This window comes from Engystomops pustulosus, chromosome 6 (genome assembly GCF_040894005.1).
Source record: "Engystomops pustulosus chromosome 6, aEngPut4.maternal, whole genome shotgun sequence".
In the NCBI taxonomy this organism is placed as follows: domain Eukaryota; kingdom Metazoa; phylum Chordata; class Amphibia; order Anura; family Leptodactylidae; genus Engystomops; species Engystomops pustulosus.
Genome location: NC_092416.1, coordinates 82915717 through 82938737, shown reverse-complemented (window position 1 = coordinate 82938737; position 23021 = coordinate 82915717). Strand labels below are relative to the sequence as shown.

Sequence of the window (23021 nt, the reverse complement as noted above, 5' to 3'; positions counted from 1 at the left end):
GTAACACCCCTGCCAACGCAGTGTGCCACAAAGTAAATCTCCTAATAGATAAAATGTATTGTCATAGAGACTGATCCCCTCTGTGAGCCATCTGGTGTTTATAAATGATAATGCAACTGGTTAATATCTTCCTGGGAAGGAATGTTATTTAATGTGACCATTCGAATGTTATGTTTATCACTTCTGTTACAAACGTTCTGGTTGGAAAACCTCTGAGCTGACCATTCTCAAGGAAGTTTATATAAACCCTTAGGGAGAACCATCATCAATCCTCAACATCTCCCTCTTTTCATGCAAATCTACCTGCCTGGCGTGTGGGAGGCCTGTTCCTCCGGTACCCAGCTCTCTTGACCCAGACGAACCTTAGGCCACGCTCAGCCAAAGGGAATCCAGCTGCCCCCAAGCCCAAACAGGCTAGGTCCGGTGGGGGATGTTGCACAAACAAGGAATGAGTCAGAAGTATGGAGATACAATAAGCTATTCATTCGTATCCAGAGACAGATCATCCGTTCAATATACATTTTATCCAGCAGGAAGCAAATGATAAAAAGTCGAGAAGACATTGCTTTTTCATCCTAACTCTATGGTCAGTGGAGGCCAAAATATCATCCCCGCCCTCCACTGAGCGCAAACTGTTGATGTTGATATTTAGATGATATATAAGGTAGCCCTCAGTAGGAAGTTATTGCACTCAATAAGTAAAAGCAGTGTGAACGTAACCTTAGATTGTTTAATGATACCATTTTGGAGTACATATATGGCATCTCTTAGTTGTTACAATATATTTTCATTTACTAAACATTTTTTATATTCATGAAACTATTTTGTAAATTTATTAATAAGGTTTTTTAGCCCCACAAGAAAGAAAGCTTTAACGTGTGATCATTTGATGGCTTGCTCTAGTTATATGGTGCAGTGCATTATGCTGTAAGTGAAGTACCACCCTGAATTCTGTTAGGCCACACCTCTGGCATGGCCTAATACACATACTAATGGAAAACCTCCTAGGGACATTCATTAGCAACCATATAACGGCATCAGCACCCCATATCATATGTATAAGAGTTTGATGTCTGACAGTAAGAGCCTTCTCTCTCTTTAACTACTTGACTGGAGTACCTAAGGGATTAATGGTACAGGAAATTTTCAGATCATAGACATGATGAGTACATAACTGGCCTGTAAAAAAGCCTATGTACAGTGCACACAGGCAAACACCCGCCTCAGGGATGTACAAGGTACAATCATGAAAATTATCAGCATGAAAATATCAACATAGGATAAATGCATCAGCCAGTGATGTAGCAACAGAAGATATTCCCCCCACAGGAGGCATCCCCTCTCCAAGTACACACATTCACTCACTCATTCACACATCCCAGATTGAAGAGAAACGATCTGGAGTACCTCTAGCCGTGTAAGTGAGTTTATAAACCAGAAGTTCCAAATTAATCATCGAGATCCATTTGACCAATGTGCGGAGCTTAGAAGGCTTCCAATTCAGCAAAATAACCTTCCTTCCATAGAATATTAGCAACCTGAACAGAGCCCTCTCAAATTTAGCCTGAAGAATATCCCCCCCAGGCCCAGAAAACACACCTGAGTGGAGCAGACACCCGGAAGACCCAGACACTTGTTAATGTAGGAATGAATGTCCTTCCAATAATCCTGAATGGATGGGCATTCCAAAATCATGTGGAAGAAGGTACCTGTACCCTCCCCGCATCTAAAACACAAGTCTGAGGGGAGTCTACGCATCTGAAGCAAGCGCAAAGGGGTCAGGTACACTTGGTGTAGTCACTTTACTTGTATCAACTGGTCTTGGGAACTAATAACTGCCTTATCCAAGAAACTCCCAGTTTAATCCTTATGCTAATGAGCCTGTGGGTGAACTTATGTCATGTCCTCAGCACCTGGAGCAATGCTTTCACCACCTTCATCACTCTCCTCTTCTGCTGAAGAGCATTTCATTTGATGCAGGAATAACAGCGCTTTCAATGTTAAAGACATAGCATGGGTGCTCCAACTGCCTAAATAGCATATAGATTATACTGGGAATTTCTTGGAAACTGCATAATGGACAGAAATATTAAAGTTTTTTTTTTATTATTATTATACTGCATTTCTTAACAATATGCCAAATATGCAAATTATAATGCTATAATGCAGAGGGATATAGAAAGGTCAGTTGGGTGCTTGCCCCAGTCAACGGAAAAACAGAAATTCTTCTAGATTTTTATGGACTATCCTTGTGCTGGGCACAAGGCTTTATGCATGATATTGTGAAATCATCACTTTTTATCATCACAATTTATTTATGCACAGCATTGTGTTGCATGTTTTGGTTCCATAGTGTTTTTGAAATTCACAGGTAATATGATATATAAATAAGTATATTCAGGTATATTAAATGTCACTTTTATTAGTACTAATGTCCAACAAAACTATGTATTCAAAAAAGAATAAAAAGTATGTAGAAAAGACAACATTTTTTGCAATGTAACTCCATTACCATTGTACAGGCAGTCCCCGGGTTATGTACAAGATAGATTCTGTAGGTTTGTTCTTAAGTTCAATTTGTATGCAAGTCAGAACTGTATACTTTATAATTGTAACCCCAGACAGAAATTTTTTGGTCTCTGTGACAATTGGATTTTAAATATGTTGGATTGTCATCAGAACCCGGATTAACAATAAATCTTCATTGCAGACACATTTAATAACTGTTATAGCTGTTTATTATAGCCTAGGGCTAAAGTACAGTAAATGACAAATTACCAGAGGTGCGTTTGTAACTAGGGGTCGTCTGTAAGTTGGGTGTTCTTAAGTAGGGGACCGCCTGTAATGGTAGAAATTATTTATGTGGAGTCCACTGGACAAATACACTGGTAAGTTTACTGTATGTGACATATATACAGGAAGTATGTACAAGATAGGTTCTGTAGGTTTGTTCAGAACAGGTATATCTTGTAAGTTTTGTCCCTGTGATGATTGGATTTTGAAAATTTGGGAAGAACAATAAAGCTTCATTGACACTTTTATAACTGTTACAGTCCATTATTGCAGCTTGTGGCTAAAGTTCAGTAATTTACCAACATCCAGAGAGCCTCACTAGAAGCCACAATGGCACAGAGGTCCCTCTGTATCTAGGAGTCATCTGTAAGTCAGCATTTATTTACAGTAAACTACAATCTGATTCAGTTCACAGCAACATGTAGGCTATAGGGAAGATGCCTGCTCGCCTACAAAGCTGAAACTGAATGCTGTTGAAAAATGCTGCTGGTCGAGAAACAGTCAATATTAGAAAGAGGGTGAATAAAAACCAAATACATTCCAAATGGCAGAACTTTTAGTAAATAGCATAAATCTTCATGTATCTTGTACTCAAATCAGAAGAAAAACCAGATACAGTCTTAGTGAAGCAAAGCAACAGAGCATAGCAGGGCTGGTTAAATAGAGGCCCTGCCAGTAATACCGACACTCACAACCTGTTTTCACTTACTGATCTGTTTTACAGGATTAAATACTTAAAATATTATATTTAGAATCTGCTGGGGTATAATGGGGTGCCTTGACCCGGATCACATGAAGTACCCTGGTCCCTCTTAAGAAGACCAGTACCACATAGCTTGAGGTTCTCTTGAGGGACTCTTCTGCTGATGGACCTCAAAAAACTTAAAAAGTATTATATGCAAACAAGGAACATGACAAGTAGACTTTGTCAGCGTGAAAGCCAGACAAATGAAATACCATGCAGCCTCTTCATGGTAAAATCTTGACTGAACTTTGTAGTATCATTTGTCAACCGATTTGACAACATTCAAAGTCCGACAGAAAACTGGCGCAAGTAAATATGCCCATAGTAAGTGAAGGAGCTAACACTGGCAAATTTCCTTTAAGCAGTGTACATAAAGGACAGCATTACCACTCAGGTCAGCTACAGACAAGGACTTTGCACTCAAGCAGCCCGTGCTGTTGTGACCCCAGTCTTCACTACCACCTACCTCCAAGTCAATGCTGAACAATAGGGGAGAGTTTTCTAACAATGTACTGTAATTAGGGAAAGGAATGTAACGTGGAAGCGTCTACCTACAGTGTTCTGTAAACATTCAGGAACACACCTAAACCCACAGCAGACAGGGCTACACCAACTCTCATGCCCCAATATTATTCTTCTGGTAAATATCACTCTGTGCATGATGACAAGCCATGTACATGGAGGATGTACAAGGATACAGCGGTCACACAGCAGCAGACAAACCACAAAAACCAAAAATGTGGCAACTATATAGCAAATGACCTGAGATTCTTTCACAACAGCTATACTTCTGTGAAACATTGAAAAGACCGTGTTCCTCTATATCTTACTACTTATAGGCCAATGCCTTGGAGGACTTGTAGTCACAACAAGTGGATTCCTGGAATGTTTAATACGATTGAGCTTGCAGTGTGAACATGTACATTATACAGTAATATTGTTATGACATTTCTTCTTTCTATGGCCATATTCTGTGCAGAAATCTTTGGTTTTACTTTCTATACTTCTATAGCACATACAGACATAAAGCAATGTTTAGACAGTATTTTTTCTTTGCAAAACAACTGTAAAGGCTGCAGCCTTGTGACAACGCCTTTCAGGGATAAGGAGTGCTGCATGTACACAGGTTACTTGCGGATTGTTTGAGTTTCTATCTCATGTACTGCCAACACCTTCAATACTCCCACTCAACATCTTACTGCAGCGATTCAGTGCTTGCTGTTGGCAGTTATAAACAATACATATAATATATATATATATATATATATATATATATATATATATATATATACACACACACACAAATATGTCCATCTATGTATACATCTATATTTTTCCCATTGCAGGCAGTCCCCAGGCTATATTCAAGATAGGTTCTTTAGATTTGTTTTTAAGTTGAATTTGTATGTAAGTCGGAACAGGTATATTTTGTAATTGAAACTCCAAACAAAATGTATTTTTTGTCTCTGTGACAATTGGATTTTCAACATTTTGTGGTGTAATGGGAACAAGGATTATCATTAAAGCTCAATTACAGACACCTTACAGCTGATCTTTGCAGCCTGGGACTAAAGTAACATCCAGAGAGCTTCACCAGAGGTCACAGGGCGCAGAGAGATCTGTCTGTAACTAGCAGTCATCTGTAAGTCGGGTGTCCTTAAGTCAGGGACTGCCTGTATAGTTTAAAATGCTGGTTGGAATCATTACAGTTGTTACACATTTCTTGCATCTTGCAACTGAAGGGCACCCAAATGTCACAGTGAAGCCCTAACAGTAGTATTTTGCAGAATAAACAGTAGACCAGGGAGACCTATAAGTCGTTCATCTGTTTATATCAGGGGATCGTAGAGTAAATCTAGAACTGCATCAATATGCCTTCACCTAGATCTGTTTTGGGGGAATAGTCTTCATATTCACATTTAGGGGATGTTTGTCACAGAAATGCACATTTGTGACATTTTGACCTTTCCCTACTTTCCCTGTATGCTTGGACATAATTGTATTGATCATCGCTCTTGGAGACCCCTCAGTTATTCACACGGTAAGTGTAAAAACATCAAGTATGAAATGTATGTTAAGGGTGGAGGCGAGAAGTATGAAAGAAGATGAAAATCATATTGAATTGTATGTGTATTCATTATGGTCCTACCCGTACAGCCTCTGCTAAATATGTGACAGAATCTATATATCACACGCTGAAGATTCTTCATTAAGTTATTTACCTCGGGCAGGCTTGGTACAACGCTGAATCCCCCACAAGACTGACTCCTTTTTGCTCCTTGAGTATGAATCTTGAGCATTGTCAGGCGGCTGTATAAGGAAGACCTGGTTGTTGTCTGGAAGAACCAGTTTGTCTTGTGACAGCAGAAGAGGCCTGGTATTTGGCACCCTTCTGAAGCAGGATTACTCAGACTGCTATCCATAAGTATGCTTTATATAGGATATTGCAGATCTGTGTTTATTAGTCTGAGGGCAGATCTAAGCCCGCAGTTCATTGCATGGCATGTGTTGTATGAATGAGAGCTGGACTGGGGGACAGCATAGCCAGCCCCCCACTGCTCACAGTTATTTACCGTTTGTTGATTATAATTGTTTAGGATATAGCGATAGGGGGTGCACAGGTCAGAGGCAACAGCCACACAAACACCCTGGTGCCTAATCAGGTTATGCAATATGGTACTAATATCTAAAATAGCTTATACTGGGAGAGGCCAGTTACAGATTTCACAGAGGGGATTAAGCACACATTGGTTTAATCAATTATGCAAATAAAATTGTACTCCAATAATTCTAACTGCAGAGAAGGATCTATAATTGTCAGAAGAGTAGTCTCTGCATGTCCCCAGCTACCGTGTACAGTATATTAAATTTCTCTGAATATAGTCTAAATTAGGAGAATACTTCACTTTACATGAACAATGAATATGGATATTTGTATTCAAGAAAATAATAGGGAACATAGAGAGATAAGTAGAGCCAGGGGTGAATAGGAATCTGGGGGGTAAGGGGGGGGGGATATCATCATCGGATTTTCTTCCTTTTCTTTTGTGAAAATGTAAAACCAACTGCCACAAAATACCTATAATACACTATAAATTAGTAAATGTTCTTCACTTGCAACTAGTCCTACACTGGTTATGCACTACAGAGAGGATCATCTGCTTACCTGTTTTCTCCCTGTAAATATCGCTCCACCCTGCTTCATGAAGCAACGCCTGCAATCATCACTGTCACAAGTGGCTGGCCTATAATTATGGTGATCAGCACTTCATACATGAAGATGAATAGATCGGATGGAGAATGTATAATGACTTCTTTTATATCCTCTATACTATCTTTATGCCACTGGATAAGGATGGAATACAAATATTGTGCCCAGAATAACCCAGGTACACAGACATCATATTTCAAAGATAGTTAAACAATTCAGAACAATATATTTCAATGACATTTGCAAACATATCCGGTATCTGAGCAAGTACAGCCTGCAACAGATCCATGGCCAGCAGCCAGATTAGTCACTTGAATATACAGCAACATGAGTGATGTATTCACATAAGGTTCATATGTGATATCAATCTGTTGTACTTCTGTGGTTTACCTGTAGAGGCACTGCAAGAAACATGAGCAAAACAGCTTTATAGCACAGCCCACATCTTATTGTTGAATCAAGGAACCTCACCAACTTTCATTTACACATTTGTATATTGGAAAAACTGGTGGAGGAAATTCTTATATTTGACCTTAAATGGTATATTGGCTTATAAACAAAACCCCTGTCTATAGGTTCTGGAGATTAAAGAGTGGGATCCTAAGAATAAAACACACATTTTAGAGCTTATGATAGCCCCTTAAAGGACAAATGGTGTGTAATGAATTCATTAAAGGTTATGTCTAACTCTTCTTTTATTATTCTCTGCAGCATTAGAGGGTGGAAGTCCTATACAGTAAAAGCGATAGTGATACCAATCAGTCAACGACTGAGCTGAGGTCACCGACTTCTGTTCTGCAAAGGTCACCTGACGGAATGGAGTGGCTAGAGCGAGAAACAGAGGACTGGGAAGATGTCTATTTTTTAAGAGCATAAGAATATAAACAATAAGACAACAACCCCTTTAAGGGATGTAATCTGCTACAGAGAACTTTCAACAACATGTCTTTAAATATTAACTGCTCATGTGAATAAAGCACATATTAAGCTCGGATCCGTCCCATCTATTGCTGGAGTTGGCAGGGCACCATTATTTACAGAACGTCTTATTCTGTTGTTGAAACACTTCCCAAGGAGCAGAAAACAGGAGACACAAGATATTTATTCACCAGTGTTTGCACAGAGACAAAGCACATTCCGCATCCAACCCGGAGTGGAAGTAACAGCCCTCGTACGTTCTCTTAGGGCCTCATTGGTCATATCTGTAGCTGATGCTACAAGGGCTGCCAGGAGGCCCTTGTCTTGCTCTGCCATCCAATAAAGGTGGAGCTAAATTCTAATGTTATTAACATTAGTGTCAAGCACATGGCACCTGCCAAACACGTTTTGCATCCAACAAGAAAGATCTAAAATTTGGGCTTGGTGCAGAGAAGTTTTAACAAATATTATAAGGATCTTATTTCAGCTTTTTAGTTTTTTCGAAACAAGGCAGGAAGCTGGGTACCAGTCCTACTCTCCATGTAGCAATGAAGCATGTACCCTCCTTCAGGAAAATCTGCTTTAGACTCAGGATAATGCCAAGTGTGACCTGTCTTTCATGCCTTGATCTTATAAATACAATGTACAAACAAACAAACACCATAATTACGGACTTTTGATAAAATTTAAACCCTGAGCCTGCGGATATCCTTAACTTTAAAGGGCACCTACCACCACGAATCTACCTATAAAGGTAGATCGGGTGGTAGGTGGATGTATGGGACGTGAGGATAGCCCTTTTTAGAGCTAATCCTCACGTCCCCGCTAGCATACCATAAACTTTATTGCCCTAATATGTTAATTTAATTAAGCGGCTACCGGGGCGTGGAGTAGCCGGACACGAGGCTACACGGCGCGGCTACTCCACGCCCCAGTAGCTGCTTTCCCCCGCCTACCCTGTGATCTTCGGCGCGCAGCTCCTGGCAGCTGCGCGCCCTCGTCCGAGAAGCCGGAGTTCTGCGCATGCGCAGTAACTCCGGCCTCGTTCCCGAGATCGCGCATCTTGGCCGGAGTTACTGCGCATGCGCAGAACTCCGGCTTCTCGGACGAGGGCGCGCAGCTGCCAGGAGCTGCGCGCCGAAGATCACAGGGTAGGCGGGGGAAAGCAGCTACTGGGGCGTGGAGTAGCCGCGCCGTGTAGCCTCGTGTCCGGCTACTCCACGCCCCGGTAGCCGCTTAATTAAATGAACATATTAGGGCAATAAAGTTTATGGTATGCTAGCGGGGACGTGAGGATTAGCTCTAAAAAGGGCTATCCTCACGTCCCATACATCCACCTACCACCCGATCTACCTTTATAGGTAGATTCGTGGTGGTAGGTTCCCTTTAAGCTGCTGGTATTGCTACGGTCTCGTTCACCAAAAAACTGGCATGATAAATACCCCAGTATGTTGTCAGCACACCTTGCTCTTCTTACTTGCTAGGACTGGTAGGACGTATGAGACTATTTAAAAAATGAGTGTTATATTACAGCTAATGTCATTGTATAGCGAAGAGCCTTAAGCAAGGACACCCTTAGCTAATATTTATGAAACACATGACAATCTACTGTGTAATGTTTCTACAACCTGAAATAAAGCAGTATTCTTATAAAGGACATTTATGATATATCCCCATGTCTGATGGATTCCTACCTCTGGCCCTGCGGCAATCTCTAAAATTAACCCCACTACACTGCTCCTGGTCTTCAAAGTTAAATCCACACTGTCAGGGTTTAGTCAAGGTTTTATGGAAACCTTCCCTGTTTTAGGTCAATTAGGATTACCAAAATTATTTACATTGGCCAAATGCCTGAATAATGAGACAGCAGAATTTTTTATTATAGCATTTTTATTACTTTCTGCAATGTCCAACATTTACATACATTTCATTAGCATTTGGTACCTTAAACTGTTTGACTTGGGTCAAACATTTTGGATATCCTTCCATAAGCTTTTCACAATTCTTTGTAGGAATTTGGGCCCATTCCGCCTAACAGTACTGGTGTAATGGAGTCATGTTTGAAGGCCATCTTGCCTGCACCTGCCTTTTCAGCTTTGCTAATAAATTTTCAATTGATAGAGATTGGAACTTTGAGATGGTTACTCCAAAATATTGATTTTGTTATCCTTAAGCTACTTTGTAACCAGTTTGGCTGTAGCGCCGGGTAATTGTCCATTTGGATGACCCATTTGTACCCAAACTTTAACTTCCTGGCTGATGTCTTGAGATGTAGCTTCAGTATTGCCACATAATGTTCCTGCCTCATGATGCCATCTAGATGGTGAAGTGCACCAGACCCTCCTGCAGCAAAACAACCCAACAAGGTGCTGCCACCCACATACTTCACAGTTGGGATGGTGTTCACAGGCTTCTCCCTTTTTCCTCCAAACATAACAATGGTCATTATATCCAATAGTTCAATTTTAGTTCCATCAGACCACAGGACATGTTTCCTAAAATTAAGGCTTTTGTATGCATTTGCAAACAATCTGGCTTTTTATGTTTCTTTTGGAGTAATGGTTCCTTTTAGCTCATGTTGGTACAGTAATAGTTTAACTGTGGAAAATGACACCTTACCAGCTTCAGACAGCATCTTCACAAGGTCTTTTGCTTTTGGTCTTGGTTTGATGTGCACATTTTAGACCAAAACATGTTCAGGTCTGGGATACAGAACCCTTCTCCTTTCTGACTGCTATGATGGGGGCTTGTGTATACTTGAGTATTATTGTTTGTACCGATGAATGAGGTTCCTTTACGTTTCTGGAAATTTCAGCCAAGGATGAACTAGATTTGTGAAAGTCCACAATTATCTTCCTGGTCTTGGCTGATATCTTTAGATTTTCCCATGATGTTACACAAAAAAGTAGTGTGTTTCAGGTGTGCCTTCAAATACATCTACAGTCTCTAGTTAACTCAGATGTTGCCAATAAACCATCAAAAGCTTCCAAAGACATGACATCATCATATGGGTTGTGACAAATTGTTTAAAGGCATAGCAATCTTGGTGTATGTAAACATCTGACTTTGCAGTAATAGTAAAAAAAATTAAAAATTCGATCTCGCATTTTTTCTGGCATTTGGCAAATATAAATCCTAATGCTCCTGGTAACCCTAATGGACCTAGAAAGGGAAAGGTTTATTCTGCTTTCATGTCAGATAGTAAGAGAAACATGAATGTGTTGTTTTATATAGTGTATGTAAACTTCTGGTTTCAGCTGTGTCTATGTATATATTAGTGATTGGATTCTAAACCCATGATGCAGAAGAATACAACAACAACAGAGAATGTAATGGCAGATGTGATTTAGATCATGAGTTACACCCTGTAAAACATGATATCATTCCTGAAAGAACTCTTCATTAAGTAACAGCAAGAGATGATTCTGGAAGAGCAAGGTGATCCTGGACAGCAGGCTAGGAACATTTCATCAAAGGTGATGTATTCTCAAGATAGGAAAAGAACAAATTGAAGAAATATGAACGGAATGAAACAAACCAGGGCGTGGTAGACACTTTTCTAAAATGTATCCTATTCTTGTTAGGGAAGGGCAAGCATTAAATATATTGATAATGCACAGTTTCTAAGGTGTGAAGTAAATAACAGAATATAGAACTCTGCATGGCAAATTTATCTGGTCATCTAGATATGATTACTTGTCTTAAAGAGAACCTGTCACCGCATTTTCACATATACAGCTAGTGACAGAGTCTAACTGATTGACACCCTTCTTTTAACTAAAAATGTTTTCCTTACATCCACATAAATCAACTTTATGTTAAAGTCCCTGGCAACAAAGAAGGCTTATCCATCTACTCAACCTCATGTCCCATGCCTCTTCTCAGCATGTCATGTGACCAGGATGACATCATCCTTTAGCCTCCTAACATTAGCAAGCTGTACACCATGCATATATCTGATCACATGAAATTACAGTATGCCTCATGGACTTCTACTCCTACCCATCCTTTATGGAATTATACTTCTCCCCATCCTACATGGAGGCTGCTGTCTTTAACTTGGATGGGTTAATTCGCATGCCATGTTTGCTTAGATTGCCGCTTCACGTGATGTCATTGGGGAGCAGCAATCTGCTGCTCATCCACATAGATGATGTGGAAAATCCCCATATACTGCCATATTGTAAAATGGCAGTATATGGTAGCATCAATCAGACAACCTATTTATTTGCTGCTTGTAGAAATTACAAACAGCACACTTTGGAGATAAAAAAGAGGAGAAGAATGTGGGTGCAGGCTCACTGAGATCGGGCTACGGATCCTCCAGATACAAATGATGCAAAAAAAAAAAAAACTTAAAAAAAAAAAAAATTATTTGCTGGATATAATACAGAATCGCAAATCTGCTATGTAGCCATAGATTTAAATGATGATGTTCGAAGCAGCTGCAGCCACCACTAGATGGAGCTTAAGATATATATGTATACTGTGTATGCAGTGAATATACTTAAAGGCAATCTACCATGCGTTTAGTGGCATTAAACCATTCATACATTGGTATGTGTCCCCTGAAAAAATGATCTGTTCATCATGAACTATTAATGGCTTATTTTTACAAAAATAAAAACTATAAAAAATAGACTCATGTGTACATCACAGAAGCCATTTCTGCCTCTTTTGGATGCTAATTTTTTACACCTGCCTTCGGCGTTTATGCCTGTCTCCTTTCTCCCTTCCCTTGCCAAAAGGTTGGTGACAGTCAGTGGAGCCAGAAGGGGCTCCTGTGACATACACAGGAGCACATGCTGCTCCCATTGCATATTTTTAAAAGTAATTTCACAAGAAAATAAGTTATTAATAGTTAAATATAGATATAATCCTGCTTTTGGTGCACACTTCAGTGTGTAAGTATTATTGGGTTTAAACCACTAAATCCATGAGGCTGATTTCCTTTAATGGTACAACAGGCTGGAACCTGTCTATTTTGGTAGACACGTGTATATGTTCTACTAAATTACAAAATCTGGAGCATGTTTTCTAAAAACATTAGGGGACAGAATTATCAAAAGTGTCTGAAAGTAAGAAAATGCTAAATTAGACAACAGTCTTATCCGGTGTCAGATTTATTACAATGTTTGATGCTGTATGATAAATCTGGCATAATATAAGACTGACTAGTTATACTCTGCTTTGCCTATTAGATGGTGCAAAGAAATCCAGCAGATTTTGGATGCATTTTTTGTTGCAGCCAAAATTACACTGCTATTTACTAATTATATGCCCCTTTTGTTCTGTATATGTCCATTTAGAGGTCCCAGTCACAAAAGTGTCTAAAAACTGAAACCTTTTGATAAATATGTTGCGCTGTGTTTTAGACAGGTTTTTGGTGCAAATAACATAATTCTGTTGTAAACAGATTGATAAATCCGTCCATTGCTTTGACATGCTTCTCTGTTGTTACTCCAGAATATTTATGAATAAATTTACAAGTGGGCATTACCATCCCGCTCTTGCAAATGGATGGGCCGACGGACGATCCAACGGATTTGGACAACGTGCGGGATTTAACATGTCAAATTGTGTCGCAAGACTTGCACTCACATACACCGGGAAGAAGAAGGTGAACTCCGACGGACCTCAGCGGGGAAGCGACACATGCAGGATCTCGGGCACACGATCTTGGTGAATCGCTCCGGACTTCATCCTCGTTGGACAGTCCGGATCAGGGATCGCGACAGGACCGGGTAAGTAAATGTGCCCCATTATGTGAATCCTCTGACAAGCATAAGGATTTATTAGGACCTCACCTCTCCTGTCTATTTTACTAAATACTTGTATTCCCTGTTAAACACAGTTTTACTTCTCTGTTATTCCTCCTAGAAATATATGAATGAATTGCAAGTTTTACAAGTCTCTTTGTCAAAGCAGTACTGTATTGGACAGTGATGGCCTTTATTGGACAGTGTCAGACCGTATAGGGACACCCCCAACTGTCGCACGCCATTGTCCTAGAATTGTTGTCATGAGGGTTACAATTATTCACTAAAATAGATGTACTAGAAGTGGTAGGAAAGACCCAAATTTATAAAACTTAAAAGAAAAAATACATGTAGAGCCAGTTCCTAAATGTAATTTTAGATTTACTGTGTATGAAGTAAAACCATATGAAAAAAACAAACCAAAAAATAATGCAGAACAAAATAGAAAAAAGGAGTCCAGATCTCTGAAAATTTTGTAAAAGTACAAAGGCTCATTTTTTATAGTTGGAATAGATAATAAAATTATCTGAAAGAGGCTGCAGTCCCTGTATTATTTGGGTTAAACATTATAGCAGCACTGATCAGCCCTTATGAAAGATCATATACACCCTGAAACCCTCATGCCCATCACTCCTTTGTCTCCAAGAAGAAAGCAGCTGTATATGTACATTGTACCACCTGCTGCTACAATAATAATAGACATTTACACCTATGACAGGTCTGACTAGCTTGTTCCCCCACTTCTAATTGATTCTGGGAGATAGTCAAGATAGTCACTTCCTTAATTACATATAAAAGACTTGATAGTCTAGATTTTCTAGTAACTGACCCTTACATGAAGCATTTGCCTATGGGAAGCTCACAAGGGAAGGGTTCTGCATAAATCTGGGTTATCTGTCTGGTAACAGTGCTAAAAAGCTAGTCTCAAGCGGGGACACTTATCAAATTTCTACAAGTTTTACAAGCCCTAAAATGCTAGAAACTCCAGCTGCACTACCAGGAATTGCAATTATTTCCCCACTTATGGTACCGCCATTTCAAGTGGGCATGGAGGGTCGAGAAGGTGAAGCAGGCCCTGTTCTACAGCAGACAGGGCCTGGCATATAGTTGTATACCAGTGCAGCTGCCATCCAGCACAGGAGATCAGAGCCATAAAGGCGGGGGGAACATCATACACTGATGCACCTAGCTCCAGCATAAGATAAATTCCCCCATGTGTCAACTTATGCCCTATAAGTACCACATCTATTAAAGGGCTTTACTCCTCAGAGAAACTCATGCCCTATTAGTACCACATCTATTAAAGGGCTTTACTCCTCAGGGAAACTTATGCCCTATTAGTACCACATCTATTAAAGAGCTTTACTCCTCAGGGAAACTCATGCCCTATTAGTACCACATCTATTAAAGGGCCTTACTCCTCAGGGAAACTCATGCCCTATTAGTACCGCATCTATTAAAGGGCTTTACTCCTCAGGGAAACTCATGCCCTATTAGTACCACATCTATTAAAGGGCTTTACTCCTCAGGGAAACTCATGCCCTATTAGTACCACATCTTTTAAAGGGCTTTACTCCTCAGGGAAACTTATGCCCTATTAGGACTGCCCACTATTGAAGGATTTATCTCGGCAATACTATTTATGCCCTATTAGGAATAACTTTTTTAAAGGGATTGTCTCCTAAGGAGAACTTTTGCCCTATTATAGCCTCCCACAATTGAAGGGCTTGTTTCAATAAGACAACTTATGCCTTATCAGTATCTCTGTATTTTGAAGGGCTTGTTTTATATGAGACAACACCTTTTAAAATATAAAGTATGATATGGTGGTCATTTACATGAACGCCCATGCAACTAATATAAGAATGGCTCAAATCTATAAGTCCTTATAGTGTAGAGTCTCTGCCAACAGCAGCATTTACTTTTCCCTATAGGGAAATTGTAGCACCACTAGAATGATTTTCCTAGTTTTCCAGTGTTATCACTATTCAGCTGTTGGCTGGCTTCAAGAGAAAAAAGGGGTTATTGTAATCAGACAACTTGTTTCTATTTGTTACTAATTATTCCATATTAAAATAATATACTAGTATAACTTAAAATAAATATCTAAACTTGGATTATCTGTAGTAATATTGGACTCACCATATATGGATTTGGCATTGGGTTTTGATAACCCATTCAGCCTAAAACAGAACAAACAATAAATTAGAATGCTGTGATCAGATTGGTACTACTAGATTAATGATCCACAGAACTTTCACAGAAAATCAGCTCACATGTCCGTATGTTACAGGGAAATGTTTATTTCAAATTAGTAGGTTTCTAGTCATTTTCATTAAGTCTATGATTTCTATTCAGTTTTATTCTTAGTTTCTCTTGGAAAGGTAGGTCCATGGGTGCTGCATGGGTTGTCACCCATGTATTGTTATAAAGTAATAGAGAGTATGGGATGGGTCCCTGAACAATGCACACAGCAATGCCACCTCTAAGAGACGCTGTGTTCTACCTTATTTCCCATAGTTTTTCTGGGAGAGCCTCATGTCATCCTCTATGAATGTGTAAGAGAAAACACTATTCAATGGACCGGAAGTGTTTTTTCAGTGAACCCAGAAGAATCCAGCTGGGGTGGTTTGGTAGGAGTACAGGTCCACTCCCCAGCCTCTATTCATATTTCTAAATTTTCCTTATTACACCTGCCATGAAGCTTTATACAGGATAAAAGTGAAGATAAGAGCCAGGCTGGTTGTTAACATAGCTGTCAAATTTTGCCCAACTGTATCACATAAACTAATTAAAGCTATAAAGAAGAAGCATAATAAAGAGAAAAAGCTAGTAGTCAAAACAAACAGAAATGTTAACTGGTAGAAATATATCAAGATCATATGTAGTTAGAAGTTACAGATTATGTGCGAGCTTATGGCAAGGTGTGATAAGGAAATTGCAGGTAAAATTGGCAAGTAGTCTGTGGTTAGTTACTAAGCACAAATAAACAGCTGACTGGTATGTACATGTACCTATAGGGGGAGCCACCTCACAGTATCGTATATTCATATTGCATTTGTATCATCAGTTAACTATATGATATTGCCAAGTTGTCACAGAGCTGCCATATTCAAGGGATTTTCTCTAGAAGCTTTGATGCTCCATGGACCACAGTACTGCCATTACTAGACTCCTAAATAACCTGATTTGTATTTCTAATGTGTATTCATGAACATTTATAGCACATACCGGGGCGAAGCACTCATTTTGACTTTCTGGTTTCGTGATCTTTCTCCTAGTAGTGAAGAAAAACAATAGTGAGTATTTTCATATACAGTAGTTACTAAGTCAAATACAATCTCCTAAATACTACACGTAAGACAGGAGTAGGTGCACATACTGATTCTTTAAATTAAGTGGAACAAGTAGAAAATTTAAAAAAAAGTTTGGTTTTTTTTGTTGTTCTTTTACCTTTTGTTGTATAATGTGGTTTGATGTTAACTTGAAATTGGGACTGCTAGTCAATGCCTTGTTTTAGTTCAACTGGCCAATGGGGTTAGACTTTGATTTTAGTATTTAGAATATTTCAAATGTTTTTACCAGGCATTTTATTATATTGTATGAAATGTTAGACTTGTGTGCTGTATTGTATCAACATTGTTATGATGCCTACATTATTATATACACATTAATGCTAGGACCATACTCCCATGAATACTCATACAGAGAATGTGTAAACCAGTAGGTGCTAACTAGAGGTTAGTTAAAGTTTTACAGGTATAAGTAGTTGCCTCATATAAATGGTTTGCAGTTAGCCTGAGTTTTTGTTTTTTTACAATACCAGGAGCAATTTCTGCCGAGATCCACTTCATGACAATTTTAGGTTTTCATTACATGTAAAATTAATTTCTGTATTGAAATTGATTCTGCTTAAAACAAATATGATTCTTGATCACATTGTTTTCCACAAATTGGTTTACATTATCTAGCATAACAATTCATAGCCTAACAAGAGCTCTTTATTTGCGTTTTTTATTTGTTTTTAGACATGATTTTTATGTCATGGCTATGAAAATCAAGCATAAGATCGTCAGTGAGGACCAGAGACGATTCACCATTGGTTTACCAACTATTTCCAAAATAGCCTAATAATATCTGGGCTCTGTGGAGGATAATTTTATTTGCTAAACCTTCAAGGCAATGTAGTACAAGGCTTTGCAATTTGTCATTGAACTGTCCTGCCAAAACTGTTGCTACAAAACTCCAAACCTACAATCAGTTTGTGCCTTTTTGGTAAGAGTCTCTTAATGTTCACAAGGCAACTCACAGGTCAGACATTACATAATTGTGTAACAATATCCATTTTTCATTTACATTTTTTTGAATGTATACTATTGTTAGCAATTATACCACCATAATAAAACTTTTGTATCGCCATTGCTTTACACAACTTTAACATGATACATCAGGGCCAAATAAGAGGAAGGAGAAGGTAAGTGCCTGACTAGGGCAGCTCCCAAATTGGGGGCAGTTGTTTGTTGTGTTCTTCTGCCATGTACAACAAAAACTGTAAGAAAACTGTATGTAGTAAGCAAACTGAATCATCCTCTGGGACTCGTGATGATATCATCACAGTCCCTACAACTTAATCATCACAGTCCCTACAACTTAAGGGGGAATAACAAATATACTACTTTTGTATATGTAGTAGCTATTTCCTCCTGTAATTATGTAATCACAGGTTCTGGAGGAGAATTCAGGAGGTCGTGGTTTTGCAGGCCATGTAAGGAATATGAGGACATAAGGCTGCTGATCTGGAAGGGACCCTTGGGTTGCTAGTTCTTTGAGGACATGAGGAAATGTGGTGGCTATGTGAAGAGGAATGGAACCTAAGGCAGCTGGCCATGGCAAAGGCATTCCATTTGTGCATATGAGAGGTACCTGGGGCTGTTGGTTATGTGCAAAGTAGGTGGCAACAAGGGGGAGCTGGCCTTGTAAGGAGCATGGGATATGAGTATGCTGGTTGTGTGAGAAGAATGACATCGGGTAGGCTGAGTGAGAAGCAGTAGAGGCTGCATGGTTGTAGTCTTGATTTTATGTACCACCTTACAAAGACTTACATGATTGAAGCCACAATGTGTTGGTCAATAACAAATCTAAGTATATGACATACTGAATCTGGGATAAATGGATCAGTGTTTCAGAAACAAAACAGAAAAAACTTACAAAAATAAAAACATAATATACATAATTATGTTACGCTTGAGACGGAAACGCAAGGAACATCTGAGAGCCAAAAAATACATTGACTGAATTGAAGTGATCTGGTTCATAGTGGTAGGACCCCAATCATCATAAATGGCCCCATGCCCATTGAAGCCAGGTGAAGTAGGTGATGAGTTTTGATTAGGGGTTTGACATCTTTAATGTTTTTTCTATAGACCTTTATAGTGAAAGTCATAATGTAGGTACAAGTGACAGCTTTGCTCTCTGTGTAGTAAAATTCTACAAAAAAATGTATGTAACTTAAAGGGATCCTGTTGGCAAAATTGCCATATCAAATGAATTGCCTGTTGCTACAGGTCTAATTTACTCAACACAAATATGTATCTGACCAAGATATCTGTTGGTTTGTTCTTGAGAAATCACATATAGAAAAGCTAACTATCTCTATTCAATTTCTGGAGCCTGAGACATGTGGGCTTCCAAAGCAGCAGCTGGAGTTTGATTTCTCAATGAGACCAAAAGCATCATGCCGTTAACCTGATATGTGAAATACTACTGACAGGTTCCCTTAAATTAGGGATTTATCAAGAACACAATTTATTACACTGATCTTTTTAACCCCAGATATCTCATAGATTTCAGGCATCATTACACCACAAAAGAAGTGTCTATGATGATAAATTTAGAAACCTTACTCATAGCATTCCACCTTTTTGAATTGTGGCCAGTGTGGCCAGTGTGGCCAAAAACTAAATTTGCAAAAAAAATGCTGGTTAAACCTAGAAAATTAGAAAAATCTGTCTACGTGCTCTTCCATACTTCCTCCGTGCTTGGCTCTGCTTTGTCTTAGTTATAGTACATACTTTGTTTTATAAGCATCCTGTTTATAGAGTTATATGAACTTATACAGAATTGGAAATAGTCCTGCAGTATGTTTATTGTCATCTAAAATAATCTTCTTACCCTACCAGGCCTGACAATGTTTTAAGTCACATCAGAAATCGGAAAGTTTTTTTTGGTTCCTGTACGCGTCGTAAAATTATTTGTAGACATGATAAGACTTAAAAGTGGAATCAAAATGAATCTTAGTTTCCAGATTATTGTAAATGTGGACTTTCATTTTCATAATGGAGGGGGTATATATAGAGATCTTTTTGCTGTTTTAATTACGTTTTTTGGCTGTTTCATACTGTAGATGAAGCTGCCAATTATGATGGAATCACACCCTTGAATTGATATGATTATGAGATAATTTTGCAATGACTGTAAAATTAGCAGAAGGTGGTGCCAGGGTGTAGTACTGAATGATCAATCAACTCAAATCATGAACTGTGCCAAAATATTACCTGTTCTTTATCCAAGTCACTATTAAAACAATGATGTAATACTTGAAACAATACCAATTCCTTGCAGTTCATAAGATTTATATTTATCTTCAGTGTATGCTAGTAATGTGATATTATGCTATTAGGTTTTATCATTTATTACACATTGACTTCTGCTATGTCCATTAACCTGTGGCCACTAAGTGTGCCTTACTTTCCAGCTCCAAGATTCAACAACTCTGCTATGTGTATGGTAGGCACCAGTGTCTATCTTTGTCATGTTGTGGACACTTTTCCAATGCACCATTCCGCATAGAGCCACTGTCCACGTTGTTGTCCATATTTACAACCCACAACTGACCAATTTGCATACATTGCCTTTTCTACCCAATGGGGCACTAAAGACCAAATGCCACATGTATCAATAAGGAAAAACCACTAAGATACATCAGGAATTCCAAAAAAAGAAAAAAAAACAGATGGCCAAAGCCAGATTTATGATACATGTATCCCTATGTGTTTAAACCCCTGAGGACCAGGGCTACCTGCCACATGAAGCCTGTTGGGTATGGGATTTCCTAATACAATCATTAAAGTCAGTCCTAGGACTGTTCTTGTCAGGGCGGGTGCGAATTTCTAGGGATTATGGACAGCATGACAGGGAGGGTGCTCTATACTTATTTTGATCTACCTGGCTGCACTCTATAAATACTTGCAAATACCAATCTTTTTTTCTACCAAGCATATTTGGTTTAGTAAGATCCACCCTCTTTATTATGCGCACAGTACATTTGTACACACAATTTTGCTATCAGTCATAAATCTCAGGGCACATGTTGAAGTAATGTGGAAGGATTTACGATGCTTAAATTGTAAGATGTCAAAGGACGTCAAAGTGTTGTACAGCACCTTTCTGGCACTGAGAGGAGAAATCTGCTGGAAACATTCCCTTGTATAATTCCTTTGTAATTACACTGAGTCAATAAAAGGTTCAATATTTCATTTCCAGATATTATATGTACTTCTCTGTGGAAAAAGAAGTACTTAGCCATTAAATGTAGCATGACCCAGCCATTGATACCATGATACTTGATGACATAGCTATATGTGAGCTATGTAGCATATATGTTTCTTGTATACATTAGTCACCTAAAGTCCACTGCTGTCACTTCGTCTATTATAAGATGGTTTACACTGTAGCTAAGTTTTGAAGCCACATTCAATAAAGTTAAACAAAGAGCAATTCTAAAAGTTAGCAAACAGTGCAGTAGAATGGCACCCCTGTAGAAAATGACATAATAACAAACTAATTAGTGTTTTGCCTCAGACTTCCCAGAAGCCTTCTAATAGAGCAGGGAAGTGAAGGCTGGACCTCTTAATGACAAACAAACAGGCTGTCTGGAAACACAGGCCTAAGGTCCCAGTGCAAAATCTTGTAACAGCTAATCGAAAACATGGCAGGAGCAGGGATCATGTATGCCTTTATTCTGTTCCAAGTGTGCTGTAATGACACATCTTTTTAGGGCTTTTGATAATCTGCTGTTTGTAACAGCCTGTGCTGTAGATATGGGTTGAGAATAAAGCATATGTGGCTTATGTGACCAATTTTATTTGACGGTACATGGAAGATGCGAGAATAACACTGGGCCACAGTGGTGAAGGATGACATAAGCTGGGTCAGGAGTGTTTAGTGATGGACCCCCATCACCAGCATGTGAAGAGAGAGATTTAATTACAAAAGAGATCGACAGAACCCCCATTTTTGTTTGTCATTTGGGAAAAGTGGGACCATTACTGGATTATAAAATAGGCTGGTTGGGCAGTATCCAAGGGCCAAAGCCTACTAGGGGGCCCATGGCCACCCAAACCATATCCTCAAAAGGACCTTCATCCATGAAATCTTTGTACATCTGTTACTGCTATCAGTACACATGTATACAAGAGCCATTTCAGGGCCTTTGAAAGTCCTCCAAAGGTCCTGATACCACAGATTGAAAAACTGCAAAAGGGATGTATCTTTCAAGAAGTAGGATGCTCCTTAGTGGGACAACCTTCTGTGGCTGTAAGGAGCTGTGGTTATCGAATGGAGAGGTTTTTGGGCACTGATCAACCGATGTTAGCTGTGGTCTCAGTCTCCTCAAGCATTAGTGATGTGTCTTCTGAGAAAGAGCTGGCTCTATGAGCCGGCTCTTTTAACCGAACAACGGGAGCTGGTTCCCCTTAATGAGCCAATGGCTCACTTAACCCCAACCCTTAACTGGCTCACCACACCCCTTTAACCTGATACAATCGGTTAAAAGTGGGTTAAAAGTGGTGTGGAGTGGGGGTACTTGCTGGGAGCCGTACAAGAGCCAGAAGAGCCGGCTCTTCTTTGTGAGCGGAGCCTAATGAGCCAGCTTACTAAGAAGAGCCGTAATTCCCAACTCTATCATGCATTCTTCCCCTCCTCCACATCATTCCCCTCCCCCTGCCTGCTCAATGCACATGACAGAAAGTGGGGAGGGAGCTGTTTGGGTGTGGAGTAGAGGAAACAGACACAGGTACACAGGCGCATTCTGCACATTAGTGAGGCAAACTGAACTTAGAGCTATTGATAAATCTGGCCCAATATGTAAGATATGGGTTTTTTCCATTTGCCTGTGGGTATCACTCACTTTACACTAGAAACCCATGGGTTAAATCAATTTTGCACACAGCAAAAACTGATAAACTCTGTCTGATTGTACTTGGTTATCAGCGGGTTGATTTACTGTTGAATCAGAATCATGTATGACAAACACAGATGATCACATACAGAAATACTTTGGTTAAAGGTAGGTCCTTAATGTTCTTTAAAGATTTATGCCTCATGAATTTAGCGCTTTTACATTCCAGCCCAATGTTGAAGCTGTTTTGGCATCTAGAGATAGCACATAATTTGAGCTGAGCCCTGACACACACAGATCTTGTTGTAGGTAACATTCCTCAACATAGAAACATTTCTATCAGAGTGACTGTGAATACTTAGGTGGGACTACGGAAAGGTATTGTCATGACAGCCACACAGTACAGGGTAAGCTGGT

The 23021-nt window shown here is 39.3% G+C and overlaps 1 protein-coding gene across 1 annotated transcript in view; it reads right to left on the bottom strand.

The window, feature by feature from the left end:
* The window catches only part of EPS8L1 (EPS8 signaling adaptor L1), a 72092-nt gene that overhangs the window by 34538 nt on the left and 14533 nt on the right, over window positions 1-23021 (bottom strand). The window contains exons 2-3 of the mRNA XM_072156795.1: window positions 16658-16703; window positions 15569-15609 (exon numbers count right to left, since the gene is read on the bottom strand). Of these exons, the coding sequence (XP_072012896.1) occupies window positions 15569-15609; window positions 16658-16674 (58 nt within the window). The 5' untranslated portion in view covers window positions 16675-16703. The remainder of the gene's footprint in view (window positions 1-15568; window positions 15610-16657; window positions 16704-23021) is intronic.